The 18,032-nt window shown below is 41.4% G+C and overlaps 1 protein-coding gene across 1 annotated transcript; it reads left to right on the forward strand.

Moving 5' to 3' along the window:
• Positions 1-7,968: 7,968 nt before the first annotated feature.
• On the forward strand, positions 7,969-13,220 carry Mc5r (melanocortin 5 receptor). Its single transcript, XM_074069536.1, has 2 exons — positions 7,969-8,099; positions 9,272-13,220. The coding sequence occupies exon 2, from the start codon at positions 9,311-9,313 to the stop codon at positions 10,286-10,288; it is 978 nt and encodes a 325-aa protein (XP_073925637.1). The 5' UTR covers positions 7,969-8,099; positions 9,272-9,310; the 3' UTR covers positions 10,289-13,220.
• Positions 13,221-18,032: the final 4,812 nt, after the last annotated feature.

Genomic DNA, 18,032 nt, shown 5'->3' on the forward strand with positions numbered 1-18,032 from the left:
TTGTAGTGGTGGCTTGGTGGTCATATATTGTTTAATTTCTGCTTATCCTCGAAGACCTTTATTGCTCTGTCTATTTTGAATGATAGTTTTGCTGGGTAGAGTATCCTAGGGTTGATATTATTTTCAGCCAGTGCCTGGAATACCTCACTCCATGCCCTTCTTGTTTTTAAGATTTCTGTCAAGAAATCTGCTGTGATGGGTTTACCTTTGTAGGTTATTTGTTTTTTTCTCTCTGACAGCCTTCAATATTCCTTCTGTATTCTCTGTGCTTGTTTTTTTTTAATGATAATATATTGTGGGGTAGTTCTATTTTGGTCAAGTATGTTTGGTGTCCTGTACCTAAATGGGCATAGCTTTCTCTAGATTTGGGATATTTTCTTTTATTATTTTGTTGAATATATTATGCATCCCTTTTGCTTGCACCTCTTCTCCTTCTTCAATGCCCATGATTCTCAGGTTTGGTCTTTTGATGGAGTTGGCGAGTTTTGCATATACCTTTTGCAGGTTTGAGTTGTTTGACTAATAGCTTTTCAGTTTTTCCTTTAATTTCCATTTTATCTTCAAGTTCTTAGATTCTGTCTTCCACTTGTTCTAGTCTGCAGGAGTGGCCTTCCATTGTGTTTTGTACTTCTGTTTCATTCTTTTTTCTGAGGTTTTCCATATCATGGATCACTCCCTCTTTAATATTGTCTATTTTTTGTGTTTAATTCATTTACCTCTCTATTTATAGTGCTCTCTCACTTTGGTGTTTATTTACAGCTACTATGAGTTCATTTATTCGTTTCTGTGTCTTCTCATATTCTTTATTTTTGGTGTCTTGGAATATCTTGAGTGCCTCTTGTACATTTTGGCTAACTGTGTCTAGCATCTCCATGAAATTCTCAGTGATTACTTGCAGGATTTCTTCTTTCACGTGTTCTTGTGGGCATTGCTGGGTTCCTTGGCATCATTTACCTTTGTTTTGTTGGAGTCTGGAACTGGATATCCACTTTCTTCATTTCCCTCTGAATCCTGTATTAAATTATTTTTGGGGGTAGAATGGTTTCCATCCCTTTTTGTCTTCCCATCACTCCACTTGGTACTGTGCAACTATGTTCTTGATAGACTAGTTGGTGGTTTCAGTCTCCTGTTTTCTTTCCCTTGGTTTAATTTTGTTTTGTGGCTGTATTGGGTTTGTAGATAACTGTGTGTATGCTATTTCTGTCCCTGGTCTGGGTGTAATTTAGTATTTACTAATTCACAACAGTAAACTAACAAACAAAACAAAACAAAAAACAAAAAACCCCAAAGAAATCAATGGGGAGAGATGAGCAAACAAACACAACAAACAAGAAACAAAAACAAAACAAACAAAAAAACAACAAAAATTTCCAGTTTCAGGAACAATAGAATAGAATTTCAGTCTTAGTTAAGTTCTGATGTTACTCTTCCAGCATCCAGTCCTGGTGTTGGTATTTAAACTGAAGCTCTGTATAGTCTTGCCAGGTGGTTGGGTAGTAGATTTGTTTTTCTCTCTTCTGTCTTTCAGTGGCGCTGCTTGGTCAGCTCCTCCCTCAGTGGGTTGTGGCAGTTTGAGTTTGTATGTTGTCCTCAGGTCCTGGAATCAGCTCTGTAGTCCACCAACCATCCTGCTTTGGGCTTTGGAGTTGAGTTTTCACCGTGTTGGTTTACTGGGGGCTTGTTTCTTTGCCTCGCCCCCTTTATCTGGGTCAAGGTCAGAGATCCGTCAGCCAGCTCCCTGCTGTCAACGTGTTATGATGGTTTGCTGATTGTTTTTCAATTTTGCAGTGTCGTTTTTCTTTGGGTGTTGCTCACTGGCTCAGGAGAGGAGCTTTGTGGACTCCTACCTGCCCTATTTCAGGCAGCGGCTTATCACTTGCCTGCTATTGGCCCTTCTGCCTTTCCAGCCATTTGTTTACTGAAGCTTGCACATAGATTAGCTCCTTGCTCTTCCACCCTTCTTTGAGGCACTTTCAGCTTCCCGCCTCCTCTGCTGTGTGCTAGTTTTCAGTTTATTGTTTATTATTCAATTATTTTTTTGCAGCGGGGGGGGGGGCATCAGTTAGCCAAGGGGGTTATGCTGGTTTATCCCAGGGGTGGCTGGGGGAGAACCATGTGACACTTGGCACTCACCTGTTTGTTCTGCCAAATGTCTCCCAAGCAGGTTTGGAGCAGGCATCTGGTGGCATGGGAACCCTCCTGTTTTCTCAGTGTAATGTGGCATGGAGAAGCTTTCTATGGGCTAGGGGTTCAGGGTGTCAAAGTTTTGATTCTCCTTGGTGCTTTATTTCTGCCAAGTGTGGCTCCAGCATCTCAGCAAGGTTTTTGATTCACAGAGCTCACATTACCTGGTTCTGTGCCCTACTCGCTATCTTGGATTCTCCCTCATAATTTTAAATGACTGAGTAATATTCTTCTTTATGGACATGTAATATTTAGTTGGTCATTTTCCTAGTGTTATATTTTTGTTGTTGCTATTATGAATAATTCTTCAACAAACCTCTTTATGGTTCTATCTTTATTGTTAATTTGGACTATTTTCTTAAATAAAGTCTCACAAAGGGATGATAGAGCCTCCTAATGTCTAGCAGTAAGGTAAAAATTAGTTGCTTGCCTTAGTTTTTGAGTGTGTATTTGCACTGACTGTGTTACTAGGTATTTTTTAAAACTGAATTTCATTCTTATTACCAGAAAACATGTTGAATTGGATATTAGCAGAGTTTAGACAAGAAATAAGCAGATTTTAAATGGGGAAGGGCTTCATAATAAGTAAATAAATGGTAAAATGTAGGTGTGTAAATGGTATAAGTAAGTTAGAAGTAAATGGAAGGACCATAAAAATTCGTCCTTAGTTTTTCATATGTCTCTGTCTAAACAGATTGAGATTCCAAACAATGTTTAGTAATGGCAGGGTCTACAAAGCAGAGATCCTAAGAGATTCTTTTCCTGGTTAGGTTTGTAACAAAAACAAGGATGTGATTCACAGAATGGGTTAGGAGTGCTGTAGGCTTATTTCATCAGTCACATTCACGTATAAGAACCTTTGTAAAAGAGCTCATGGCTAAAACTTTTCAAATGAATAAATATAGAATTTCTAAAAATATGAAATAGATAAAGTAAATAAACTTTAATATCAATAACCACTTGCTCTAGAAACTGAAGCAATTCATTGCCCTTTCCTGCACACAGTCACATCTTGCTTTGATTGGCAGTTCTCCACTTGAGAACTGGGGGCTATTAATTCTTTTTCTGTTTTTCATTATGCTGAAGACTTGTACTCCCCAGTTTGGATATTTTCAAGAAACCTATCCTGATTGACTAACTTTTCTGTCTCTCATCAATTCCTCTCCCACCCAAAGAAGCTGTGCTGGGAAGGAAGAGATCTAGATATGAAGCCCTATTTATTTAGTCCTATGTTGACTCCTTAAAGAATTGCCTTCTTTGAAATAAAACATTTTAAGCATTATAATTATTTTGACCAAACTTTTAAATATCTCTTGATATAAGCAGGTTACAATCAAAGAAATATTTACATTTGTCTCACACATTAAACTGTCAATGTGTGGCTTTTAAAGGTTACAACTTTTCTTTCCTTTCTAAATGCCAGGTATAGGAAGTGTGGAAGGGATCCTTCTGTCCTCTTCTGGTCCCTACCAGGCCATGTCCTCTTTTCTGAGTCTCTCCAGTGCTAGAGAAAGAAGTAGGTCTCTGTGATCAAGCTTGAACCACATGGAAACACTGCTTGACCATGGCCTGGATTCATGGCTCAAAAGCTGGGTAATCAAATGATCTCTTGAGAATTTGGGCATATACTGGCTGTGGCCTGGGTTATTTTCTCCAAGTGTCTACTCAATTTCTTTTTTCTCTCTGTGAGTGGAGTACTTGGCTACTTCTTGACATTGGGCTCAGCCTTGCAACTCGCTTTGTCAGATGGAGTATAGCAGGTGGGTCCCAACCATAGATCTTGTGCTTGATTTCATGGCTCAAATTGGGTTTTGTGCTCTGGGTTGCTGTTGTTCTTTCATCTTCAATTTCAATGTTGACCCTTGTAGCCATTGGAGCAAAATATGAGCAGGCCTGAAATAGCCTTCAGTCTGGAATCTTGGAGCCTAGAGTCTAGAGTAGTCTCTCTGACTTACAGTTGAATTGAGCATGAGAATAAATTATTTCTGCTTTAAGCAATATTATGCAGCATTTTTGAAGCAATAGCTGACTCATCACTAGCAATAATTTGATTTTGGTTCTTGGAGGTAGCAGGTCACTCAGACTTTTGTCCATATAGCTAGTAAATGAGTAGAGAACTGTAGGCATCTCTTGCTTATGGTTCCACTGAATGTATTCCTTTGTTTCATGGGGACTGATATGGAAAGAGAGAAATGGTCCTCTGTCAAAAACAGAGCATGTTTTCACCAGTCTTCTGCCATTCTTTTGCAGAGTAGAATTTTGTAATAAGGAAGAACAATATTTTAAGTGAATTTTGTTGATGAATTTAAGAAAGGACTGTGTAGTGACAAATGGAAAGAGATAGAGGATAGATTCATAATAAATTCAAATTGACATTCTTACTGTATGGTCTCTATGTAAAATAAGGATCAAATGAAAGCTATTCGGAAACGGTTAAAGGTTATTAGCTCGGAGAATACTGTAAAGGTGCGAGCTGGCGTGGTGGTACAGACCTGTAATTCCAGCACTTGGGTGGCCGAGGTGGGAGGATCATGATTTCAAGGCCAACCTGGGGTACACAGTGAGCCCAGCTAAGAAAGAAAAAGAAACAACAAAACAAAACAGCAACAAAAACTGAAGCAGAGTGTGCTCCTGACTGCGGATGTGGAAATGAACTTTCTGGAAAATGGAAGAGAACCTGCATGGAGTAGATGGCCATCGGTTTGGCTGAGAGCACATAAATGAGATCCCAACATCTTGAGTGAGAAAAAGATTGTTTCTCCTTTTCATGAAACAGTTTGTATCACTCTACCCAGTGCATTTATATTTTTAGAAATTGTCCAAAAAGTAAAACCTATGTGCTGAACTTTCTATGAGACTGATCTAATAGGACAATCAAGAGAAAAGAAAGTATGCAGTAGAATTTAAAGACTGTAGGATCTTCATAGCTGCAAGTATGAGAAAATTAAGTTAAGCTAGTTTAAATAATGACAGAAATATACTAAGTTAGGTAACTGAACAATCCAGGAAACGTCAGACTTGGAACCAGTCTGGACCCAGTGGATCAACAACCCTAGGTCCTGGTTTTGCACTGTCTTTTAGGCTTAGTCTTTCACAGGTTGGTCCAACCAAATTTGGCTGGGCTGGGAGTGAAAAGTTGGCAGTTAGCAATAAATAGGACTATACTGGGCCTTTAGTCATGCTCAGTGGGGGAGACAGAGTGTAGCCTTGTAATAGTTACCACCAGAGAAAGATAAAATTCCTTCCCACAAGTTTCTAAAAAGTGTCTGCTTTCACCTCTTTGCTTGAATAGGATCATGTGCCCAATCTCAAACTAATCTCAATGGGTAAAGGACTTTGACGGCAGTCTGGGAATATTGACCAATGCTAGTCAATGGGGAACATCAATGGGGGTTCATGGGCTTTTGGGTATGGTAGAATTTTAGATAGGCAGACAATTGCAATACAGAGCTGGGATGATGGAGCAGAAGGGACACACACTTCCCAGAAGGAAGTGTGGACCTGGAATCTAAAGAAAGAATAGGAGTTCAATGGACAAAGGAGAAGGAGAGAAGGAAAGAATTTGGAGGTAGAAAGAATATCATGTGAGCTGGGAGTGTGGTTTAGTGGTAGAGCACATGCCTAGCATGCACAAGTGCTGGCTTCCACCCCCCCAGCACTGCAAAAAAACAACCAGCCAAAAACAAACACACTCATAAAACCAACCAACAAACAAAAGTCCCATCATGTTATTTTTTGAAGCAGTTTTATAGGGAAGCCTAAAGTAGCGACTAATATAGAAGGGCCCTCTTAAATAAAAAATTGGCAAAGTAACCACAAGAACTTTATGATTTAAACACTGGCAAAGAGACCTTCCTCTCCAGATCTGGTGGCTAACTTCCCAAAGATTATCTGAATATTGGGCTAAGAAATCTCAGTGTTCCTCAGTGAGTGATACTATACCCTTCAAAAGGAACAGGGGAGTCCAATTTGCTTATTAGGATTATGTGCCTCGAGATAGAAAGGACCCTCTCTCTTCAGTTTCCTCTAACATTATCCTTTATGCAAGGTACAAAGGATGCTAATTGAATCCTATTCAAAGATGAGAAGTGCACAGGATTTAACAAAGTATTCTTCCCAAGGGCTTAGAGAATCTTGACATACATAGTTAGATGAGGCCCAAACAAAACAAAACATTAAATAAACAAACAGTAGTGAAGAGGTCTGATAGAGATGAACCAATATGGGTTATAATACACATGTGCATGGAAGCAACTCTAGGACTCTCTCTATTTAGCTATCTCTATCTCTAACTAGCAAAAATGCTGTCTTTCTTATTATCTCTTATGTTTTCTCTTCAACAAAATTGGAGAACAAGAGGGTGGAAGTGAGGGGTGTGTGGGGTGGGGGAGGAGGGGAGGGGTCAGGGGGTAGAGAGGGAGAGGTGTATACATTTATTCAGTGTATACACATATGAATAAATATAAAAGCAATAAAAAACCCAAATGGAATAAACTCTTGTTCCTGTTGGCCATAAAAAACCCAACAACTGAGAAAGGGTATCTCATGTGGAATTTAGTGGCTCATGGAATGCCATGACAATGTGTGTGTTACCCATTTTTATTAGTATGCTACATGGAAGACAGAAAGTTTTCAAAGTCAGGAAGAGTTAAAGAGCTTAGTCTGTAACTCCTTAGCTCCATTGACCTTGATCCAATTATTTCCCTGCAAGAAACAAATGATTTCTACCCCACTCAAACTGTTTCAGAATAGAAAAGAATTGAAATCTCTGCCCAGTCTACTTAACAAAGTCAGGGCAACCTAAATGCCAAAATCTGATGATGACGGAAAACTGCAAATCAAATCCTCGAGCATTTTGAAGGAATAATGCCTGACGGCCACTAGGGCTCCTTAAGGAGGATGTCATGTGGAGTAATGTGCTCCCCAGCTGGGTTGCCAGGTTGCAAGTCCCATCTGTGCTTTCCAGAGTTGGACACTTGGGTTTGCCATATAATTTCTCTAAGTGTTGTCTCTTTCCTTTATAAGATGGGAATAATAATACAGTGCATAGCACTGGGCATAGAACTGCATGTTAGGTTATAGAAGAGTGTCATCTTACACAGTGTGCAGTCCAGACAACTAGCTTTGCAGGAAAGCTAGTTGGGAAGCCAGGGTCATTTGCAGATGAGGAGTGCCAGGGGAATACCTGGTTCTTTAGATGTTCTCTGTTAGTCATTCCCTTGCTTATACACAAGACTGTTTGCCACGTAAGAAATCTCTTTGCTCTCACCGCAGCAAGAGGAGCCAGTGACGTTAGACCAAACACTGGGGACATCCGCCAGGGGCCTTGTGGCAATTTCCACCCGGCTTCCAGGCTCTGGTTTTCCCATGGAAGAGCATCAAGGTGCACAGTGACTACTGTCCGGCAGACACGCAACAGCAGCTGGCCAGCATGTCAATCAGTGCATTAGTAGAAGAGGAAAAGAAGTAAAGGCGAACGGAACGAGTGGCTAGAAAATCCGCGTGGGGAAGGACTTGTCACACTCGGGAGCTGCAGGTTGGTCGATGGGTGGCAGGTGCGGCCCCAGGGCTTGGAACGGAGGGAGGGTGGTACCTTGCAGCGCGGCGCCACTAGGTGGAACCGAAGCCCCATGAGGTCCTGGGCTGAGCTCCGGGTGAAGAGCGGGTCGCGGGAGGGGAGGGCCAGCGGGGCCGGGGGCGGCGACCGGACGGTGCGCGGCCGAGGCGGCGTAAGGGCAGAGTGGCCGCGTCCGCCCTGCGCCCGGCTCCGCTCCGCTGGGCTCGGTGGAGAATGGCGGGCCGGGCGATGGCCCGCAGCTCCCGGCCACCCACCCAGCCCTTGGATGCCGGGTGCCCAGGCTGAGTGCAGCTCCGGGCTGTGGTGTAAGACCAGCGCCCTGGGACAGCACCGACTGGTAAATAGCCACAACTTTTTATTTCTTAGGCTGCCTGGGACCGGCGCGAACTCCCGCTCCCCACGCGTGACCAGAGCAGCGGGGTCAGCTAGACCGCGCACGGGTTCTTTGGATAGCTGGCTGTGGTGTTTCATCCCACAGCGCGGTGGGACGGTATCTCTGAGACCGACTGGACACAAATCTGTAACAAACTATCGCAGTTCAATGCATGCTTCCGATGATCACTAACTAGTAACCCTGAGAATGAGGACAGGAATTCCGGCTCTGTCCCCACATGCGCTCTGAGTTTGGAGGGCAAAGGGATTTATGAATACAAATCGGGGACAGGAATTGAATGACAAAGGAGTAAAGTGTCGTGCTTTACTATTTCATAAATGTAAATCGTTTGTTTCTTCATACTGTGCTCATGGGGACCATATAAAACTATTAATCAGACTTCATGGAATTTCATATAATGCAGAGAATTCAGGGGAAAGTGTTGAGGGAAAACACCGTTGTTTCCCTCAACTTTGACATGTGTTCCAATACCAGCTTACAAATTAAGAACAGTAACTTTTGTGTGTGATTATGCTCAAGGTAACCATAGTTTTTTAAATTTCTTTTCTTTTCTTTTCTTTTTTTACTGTCTTAGCTACAGTTACTGGAGTGGTCCAGTAACTTTGAGGTCCCCTGGGGGGCCAATGCGATATCTGTCCTTAAGAGACTGTAGGTCTGTAAATTATTTGGAAATCTGAGTTAACTTGAGGAAAACCTGGTAAGGAAGTAGCCTTAGGAATGTGAAAATCTGAAGAGTCCCTGGCATTTTATGGGAGTTTTAGAGATCACAGGGGACACTTTTGAGAGCGAATGTGGATGCCAGGACAACAGGTGTGAAACATGAAACTGTCCTTGGCATAGAGACAAATGTCACTCCGTAAAGAGGTAGGTGAAAGGATGTGAGTTTACAGGGAAGAGAAGAGGTTGATGGAAAAGCTGGAGGGACAGTATTCCAGGTTGGTAATACAGCTGCATGGGATAAATGGCTCATCCCTCTGAAGAGTGTTGCTTATCCTCCCCTCCCCCCCTTAGGTTGTACTTGATTTTGGCATGCTGATTTTTTTTGATTATTTGCTTATTTGTTTTTGTATACTCTTAACTTGTTCAGATTATGAAAAAAAAATCCTGTTTTACAGTAAATTTGCTGCCAAGAAGTGGAAGCATTTCCTCCAGCAATGAATTCCTCATTTCACCTGCATTTCTTGAATCTCAACCTGAGTACCACTGAGGGCAACTTTTCAGGACCAAATATGAAGAATAAGCTGTCACCATGCGAAGACATGGGTGTCGCAGTGGAGGTCTTTCTGACTCTGGGTCTTGTCAGCCTCTTGGAGAACATCTTGGTGGTTGGTGCCATAGTGAAGAACAAGAACTTGCACTCTCCCATGTACTTCTTTGTGTGCAGTTTAGCAGTAGCTGACATGCTGGTGAGCACGTCCAATGCCTGGGAGACCATTACCATCTACCTGATCAATAATAAACTCCTGGTGATAGCGGACACTTTTGTGCGTCACATTGACAATGTGTTTGACTCCATGATCTGCATTTCTGTGGTGGCCTCCATGTGCAGTTTGCTGGCTATTGCTGTGGACAGGTACGTCACCATCTTCTATGCCCTGCGCTATCACTACATCATGACAGCGAGGCGCTCGTGTGTGGTGATTGCATGCATCTGGACCTTTTGCACCGGCTGCGGCATCGTTTTCATCATTTACTACAAATCCACTTATGTCATCATCTGCCTCATCTCCATGTTCTTCACCATGCTCTTCCTTATGGTGTCCCTGTATATACACATGTTCCTCCTGGCACGGACCCATGTCAAGCGGATAGCAGCTGCACCCAGATACAGTTCTATGCGGCAAAGGACCAGCATGAAGGGCGCTATCACTCTCACCATGCTGCTGGGTGTTTTCATCGTGTGCTGGGCTCCCTTCTTCCTCCATCTCATCTTAATGATTTCATGCCCCCAGAACATCTATTGCTCCTGCTTTATGTCTCACTTCAACATGTACCTCATACTCATCATGTGTAATTCTGTGATCGATCCTTTGATATATGCCTTCCGCAGCCAAGAGATGCGGAAGACCTTTAAAGAGATTATTTGTTGCCATGGCTTCAGAATAACCTGCAGGTTCCCTAGCAGGTATTAAACACAATGTTCTCCTCTCTCTGGCTGTCATTTCTCCTGAGATGAAGTCAGTTAGGTATAGCCAGGGCGTAAGCAAGATCACTAGGAACCCAAAATGCATCCCCTCTCTTTTCCAGCTCAGACTTGTGCTTAAGACATGTCCCTTTTTCCCCATGGCCATTGTTTTGTCAAACATGCCCACTTTACTTATCCATTTTGGGGCTGGTGTGACAGCTTCTGACTGTCCTTTTGCATTCCATGGTGTCTCTGCTCCTCTTGTTTTGGGGCATCCCAACCGCCCTCCACCTAGTGAGTGTATCCTCAGGAACTATATAACATCTTGAGTGTGAGTCTAAGGATGATGAAGAGGCTGTTGTTGAAAGAAAACCTGTGGATATCTATATCAAGTATGAACATCAGTTATGATTTTGTTTTTGCCCTAGAAACAAGTCCAAACCTTGCCTAGGAGTTCTGGGTGCTTTTCAGGGAAGAACAGATTGTTTAATCTTCGCATTTGAAATTTCCTTTTCATTTGTTATGGAATCTCTACAGCTCACCTTTCCTGAACTTTTGGTTTTGTGGCTTGTGTTTATAATTGTCTAAGGATGGCGTTTCCCTAATTGCACTTCTGTCAATCATAGTTTTGCACTTAGCCAGACATAAAGCATTATGCTACAAACTTTGCTTCATATGTTGTAAAAATGTCTGTGACTCTCCTCACTGTCTGATTCTGACTCAATTCAGGGTTGCCAAATGACCATTTGGGGAATACATCAGTGACTCAAGGTGCACCTCTACCCTTACTCCATGTAGCATGTGCCCATAACCAAGTTACTTTGCTCTTCTCCCACTGTGTCTGTCTTGGTGTCCGAAATCTTGTCACTGTATACTTTGCAGGATTTCAATATGTCTCCAGCAGCCATTAAAGATGAGGGACCCAATCTGTTACCCAAGGATCCCTATTTCTCCAGTCTATAATGGAGGGAGAAAACCCAAGTTGGGTCTGAACTCTGCCAGTCACAGGTCAGGTGGCCCTAACCATGCCATTTCAGTTCTACTTGGGATTGACCTCCCAGGATGGCCATGAAAGCTACATGAGAAAATATGAGAATGACTTCTACATTTGTAAAGCAACAGAGGATTTTATTTTTATTTTAAAGAAATGAGCCAGATGGGACTAAAAACTAAGGAAGGACGAAAGGGTCAGTGGTCAGAGCAGTGGCCTGGACACCAGCAGGCCTACTTTCCCAGAGCTGCTGTGTGGCCTCTGGGTTCCATGGTCCCTCATCTGAAGTGAGAGACATGGTTCTCAACAGTTCTCATGTCTCAATCTTTTAGCAGTGCCTTGACATTGACATTCTCCTTTGGGCTTGGACATTCATATCTGGAGTGCTCTCAATGACCACCAGGGTCATGGCAAAAATGAACTATTGGTTTAAAAAGAGGGACCCCTATTGGTGATGACTTTTGGGGCAGAGGAACTTTCTGGGTATAGTCACATAAATAGTTTATGGACATTATCTCCCCTCTTGGGAGCACTGAGTGTAGAAAAAGTGTGCTAGCATCAACAGGAAAGCGTATAAGATGTCTAAATCTTCAAAAAATGCTAAATTAGCAGGGTTTCTTTTTTGCCACTGAGATTTGAAGAGGAAGCTAGCCCTTCAAAAATGGATCCTGTTCTTTTTTGAGGAACATTCACGCTTATCCATGAATGGAAAGTAAATGTTCTCAATGGGATTATTACAGGAAATGGCAGCCAGTGTTTCTGTGAACCTGGTATACAGTGGGCACTCATTTAATGTTTATTATTCTGCTAAACAAATCTGTGTTGAATCTGCTGCCTGAGAGCCCTGAGAGCTAAGCAAGATCACTAGAGTTCTGATTCCATGGGAAGAAGAAAATTTCACCTTTGTGGTCTGCCTTGTCTCCACCTGGGAACTCAAGTTTCACTAGGCTGCTTGTCTGCTCTGGGTATGTCATGACTTACTACAAGTTCTGACCTTCATATTAAGATCTTTAAGGAAATGCTAGAATGTCTTTTAATCTCTACATAAACATGCAGAAATGACCCACATATTCAAATTTTTTTCATTTGGAAGGATTATAGATATGCAGTGACTCAGTAAATATCTGTAAATAAATCAACCCCTGACTCCCAAAACATAAAATACACATAAATACTGAATACTATGTGGCATTGTATGTTAACTTTCTGCTTCTGTAGGAAATATATTTGGTATAAAAATATATGTTTAAAGAAATGATTAACAAAATAGAAGGATGCAGCAATTAAAAATATACCAATAAAATATATATTGGGCTAACAGAGTGGCTCAAGTGGAAGAGTGCCTACTGAGCAAGCGTGAAGCCCTGAGTTCAAGCCCCAGTACCACCAAAAAGAAAAAAATCCATGCTAATAAAATATATGTTAAAAAATAAAATGGAAAGACTAGACCATGCATTTGAATTGGTCATTTGTATGTATGATACTCAGAAGGGTTTTGGTGTTTCTGGGAATTAGTCAAATCTACTCAAAATGAGAAAATCCATATACTGGTGAATTTTGAAGTTTACTAGACAATATTTATTGCTCACAGGATGTACATTTTTCAGTTCAAAATTATATTACTTGTGCAAATAAAATAAATTTGTTTTTCTTTTTTTGGGGGAGCAGTACTGGGGACATGAACTCAGGGCCTTGGTCTTGTCAGGGGGGAGCTCTACTACATGAACCCTTTTTGCTTTTGTTATTTTTCAAATAGAATCTCACAGTTACGCTCAGGCTGACTTGGCCTGTGAGCCTCCTATTTATGCTTCCTGGAATAACTGATGTGCACCACCGTGCCCAGCCTTTTATTGGTTGAAATAGGATCTTGGAAACTTTTTGGCTGGACTGGTCTCAAATTGCAGTCCTCCCGATCTCCTCCTCCCAAGTAGCTAAGATTACAGGCATGAGCCACTGTACCTGAACAAATAAAATAAAATTTACATTTGATTTTATACACTGTCCAAAGTCTGTGTCTTAGTAAATAAGTATTTTGGGACTATGACCTGAAATGTGCATGGTTTGGGGCTACAGTGATGGTCATTAGAGAATCTCTGCCATCCAAGAGCTTATGGGACATCAATTATTTAAAGACTTGAATATTTTAAGATATGGGGAATGTACACAACTTAAGATACTTTACATAATTAGATGTAAACCAACAAGTCACAGACTACATATGTCATGAAATGAGGGCTAACACTGCAATGTTGTGAGATAATAGTCTCCCACATCTACAATTGTAATTCTCAGGAGTGAGTACCTGAGTGTTGGGGTGAGGGAGTAACTTTGAAAAATACCCTGAGTAGTCTCTACCCCCATAAAAGGACAACTCATCTGCTCCCTTCCTCCAAGCCAATAAATACTGGAGAAGCAGGAAATCATGAGGCCTTCCCATTCAAGAAAAAGAAGAACGGGGGCACACAGTACCACTTGTAAGAGCTCACCAGCATCACGTGGTCAGTGTCAACCATACTGGACAGTACTGTTTTAGACCTATTCCTTACATTAGCTGTTTGTTCTCCTTTTCCCTAAGGATTTTTGATGTTTCTCCTCTTCATTGTATGTATGTGTACACGCACATACACATGCACTCACACACACATACACACACATTCTGGTCTCTCTTCAGATCATATAAATTGTTCACCCTTTAACTGTGTATATATTCAGTTTATAAGGTTTTGAGGGAGAATTGTGCTTTTATTCTCCCTCAGCCATTTTTGTACAGTGGAAAGGATCACTGGACCCTGCTCATGTACTTGCTTTGGACATGTCACTCAACTCCAAGGATTTAGTAATAAGAGTAGTCTTTCTAACTGGGGTGAGATGATATCGAATTGTGACTTTGATATCCATTTTCCTGATAGCTAGTGATATTGAGCATTTTTTCATGTTTTTTGCCACTTGTATTTCTTTTTTATAACTCAAGAAAAATGAGTCCCAAATATCTTATTTCCAGGCTTACCTTGTCTTCTAAACTTTTGTGTGGTGTTTTAGGAAAATGCACTCCAGTTACCTCAAACTTAGTTGCACAGAGCTCCTCTTCCTGCCTCTCCTGTGTCAGTTAAATCCTCTTCCTGGTGTCTATGTCCAGAAACCTTGAAACATATTGGTCTCCTTCCCCTCCATGGGCATCTCTTGAGAACCATTTGGAAAACCCTTGAGGATCTACTGTGAGATGCCTCATGCCTTAATTCCTTTGGTCACAAGTGGGTTCTGTCTTGTTACCTTTAAGTTTGGATTTTTGTGTTAATGTGAAAACTATATCCAGTTTCTGCCCATGTCCACCCATCTTCAGAACTGTCTTGACAGTGTCATTCTATTTGGAACATGACTCCCCAGTGTTTGCCTAGTAAGTACCAAATCCTCAGCTTTATTTTCAAGCATCTCCAAAATGTTAGCTAATCATCTTTTGCGGCAATGAAATTAGACTCTTCTGAACTTGACTTGTGCTTTTCTTTTTCCAGATTTGCAGGGAGCACTCTTTCTACATCTTGATTCCCCTGTGAGCCTTAACATGCATGTGAAATGCCCTTTCTTTCATGAGTCCCTTTCGATATACTCAGTAATACATCCTACTAGGTACTTCATGGAGTAGGTAGTTTTATGACCTTTACAAAAACATAAGAGCCTTTGTGGAAGTGACTCATATCAGTTAGGGAGGGCAGTGATGTCCAACAGAATTTTTGGAAATGACCGAAATGGTTCATATCTGTCCTATTCACTTTAGGAGTCACTAGCTACATGTGGCAATTGAGGTTGACAATCTGGCCGGTGTGACTGAGACATGGGTTTTTAATTTAATTTAATTTAATTTAATTCTTTAATTTAAAAGAGCACATATGGTGACCTCCATATTGAATATATAGAATTAGAATTCGGCTCATTACATACAGCAGAAAATCTGCATAGACAGTGACCATCCATGAGGAAAGTATATTTTTATTTTATAGAAAAGAAGTCTGGAGGTAGCATTTCAAGGCTAGAATGGAGCTCAGTGTACTATACAGAATCTAGACTTCTGTCATTCTTAAGGCTAATTTATGGCTCAAGCACTGGGCATCAGAGCCAAATCATACACTGGAATGGAAGAAAAGATGGTCAGGAATGTCATCTTTCCATCATAAATATTTGCCTTAGCTCTGGGAAATTATGTCCTCTTTTTTCCTTTGATTAGTATTATTTTCTTTCCTTATTTCTCTGTGCCTCTTTTTGTAACTCATGTTAGTTAGATGTTGGTTCACCTGGATTGATCTTCTATGTCTTGTATCTTTCTCTTCATATTTTCTTGTTTTGTTGTTATGCATTCTGAAAGATTTCTTCAACTTTGTCTCTTTCCATCAATCTCTTCTGTTCAATATTTTCTCTTGGAGATAGCATCTCAATATGTAGCCCAAAGTGTCCTCGAACTCACTATGTAGCCCCAGCTGGCCTGGAACTTGTGATCCTTCTGCCTGAGCCTTCTGAATGCTGGAATTACAGATGTGTATCACCACTCTTCTATTGGATTTTTAACTGGAAAATTATACATTTAATTTCTGTGGCTTTTATCTATCCTTTCATTGTCTTCTTTTTTGGCAAGCTGTTTTTGAAAGCACAAATCCATATCTTGTCCAGTTTTTCCCTAGTTAAAAAGTTGGTCCTTTTGTTTGAATCATTACTTTCTCCAGAGTCAATTGTTCAATTTATTGCATTCCTATCTGTTGGCATGGCTCAGTTCCCTCAAAAGACAGTAAGCTGTGGTTTTCTGTCCATACTCATATGTAAATGAAGGGATGAGTTTGACTGGCTTAATAATGTGTGGGTTTCCTTATAGTTCTCTGGAATGAAAAAGGCCAGTTGGGTAACTTTCTGTGAGTGTGTGGGCACGCCTGTCATCAGACTTTACTCAAAGGGTGTTTAGGCTGGAACAGGCTAATAGGCTGCGAACACTCTTCCCTTCTAGGTTAACATGGGAGTTTGCTCTAGGGCTCTGCTCCTTTGAGAACCAAGCTACTGCTTTCTTTGAGTATCTCCTTGGGTATCTTGAGGCTTAATTTTGTACTCATTGTAAAGGCTGGCTGAGGTGCATGGTGAGTAGACTATATTTCATTTTGCAGATAGTTCCTGTGTGGATCACCTTTTGTTTTTCCTTTTCTTCTACCCTGACTTCCAATTCCACCCATTCTGGTGGACTTCCTTCTACATTTCTCTCTTGGGTATTTGGGACCGTGGCTGCTTTGAGCCACCCCATTCATCTACCAGTCCACCTCACCCACTTTTTAGCTTCCACAGCCCACCATAGATTCTAGTCCTTTGATGGCTCTCATTCTGTCTCTGCACTTTTATGATTCAGCCCCTTTTATATTTTTACTGTCATTTCTGTGGAATTTCTGGAAGAAGGAGAGATAGATACTTGTATAATGTTCACCTTGAATAAGAAATACACCAAGTACAGTTTTAAGAGGTTGTTTGCGGCTAGCAGGATCTATCTTCTGAATAAACAAAGGCAGGAAGCGGCCCAGAGTTCAGGCCTTAGTCTCACCTTGATTCCACTTACAAGTCTGCAGTCACAACCAGGACCAGTGCCTTTGCCAGTGCTAAGTAGGTAGAGGAATCTTGTCTCACCCTGGCACCTTGCTCAGTTTTTCTTCTTGCCTTTGCTACTAGCTAGAGAGAGCAAAGCAATCAGCTCATCCAAACAAAGACCAAAACTCAGACCAAAGGAGATGAGTCTGCAGTGTGAGACTCAGGGTCTGTGTTGAGAGGTGTTCTTTCATCTGTTCAGCATAGTAGTCCCTTAAAGATACTGGTCAATAGAGAAAAGGTTAGTTCAAGAAGAATTAACTTACAAGGTAACACACATGCACAGGAAATCAATGCGAGTCAACTCCCTGTATAGCTATCCTTATCTCAACCAGCAAAAACCCTTGTTCCTTCCTATTATTGCTTATACTCTCTCTAAAACAAAATTAGAGATAAGGGCAAAATAGTTTCTGCCGGGTATTGGGGGGAGGGGAGAGGGGGTAATGGAGGGGGTGGGGGAAGGGGGAAGAAATGACCCAAACATTGTATGCACATATGAATAAAATAAAAATTAAAAAAAAAAAAATCCAACAGAAAAAGAAAAAAAAAAAGATACTGGTCAAACTCTTTTGTGCCAGCAGGTGGCAGTGAACTTATCTCAGAATTTTGTTCTGTCTTTTACCCATCCCTCTGACCAGACAGTTAATGAATTAAAGTAGCCTCAGATAAGAATTCTTCCCAAGACTTTCATTGCTCAAAAGCTGCACAATGCCTTACAACGTCCTATGTATTTTGAACGGATTACTCAGTCCTCTCTACCTTAAAAAAGTGTTAAATATTACTAGTCTCCATTTTCCCCTAAGGAGGAGACTGAAGTTTAGAGAGATTAAGTAGCATGTCTAAGGTTATAGTACCATCATGTAGTTGTCACTTAACTCAAGCCTAGGGGCTTCAAAAAGTTGATAGATTTCTTTGTTGCCGAAGTCCTTAAGTCCTTGGATGTCTCTGCTTTCTTTGGCTTCCTGCTGCTTTCTGCATGGGCCCAGTTGGATTCCAGGCTTCCTCCATCAGGCAGGACTCTGATTAGCTACACCCTGCCTGCCTCTGTGTGGGGCAGAGATGGGCAGGGAGATGGAAGTTTTATGAGGTTCCAGGTGAGAATGACTAACCAGACAGGTGCTGGGCATAGCTGTAAGAACCCTGGTGTAGCCAC

The sequence above is a fragment of the Castor canadensis genome, chromosome 4 (genome assembly GCF_047511655.1).
Source record: "Castor canadensis chromosome 4, mCasCan1.hap1v2, whole genome shotgun sequence".
NCBI lineage: Eukaryota > Metazoa > Chordata > Mammalia > Rodentia > Castoridae > Castor > Castor canadensis.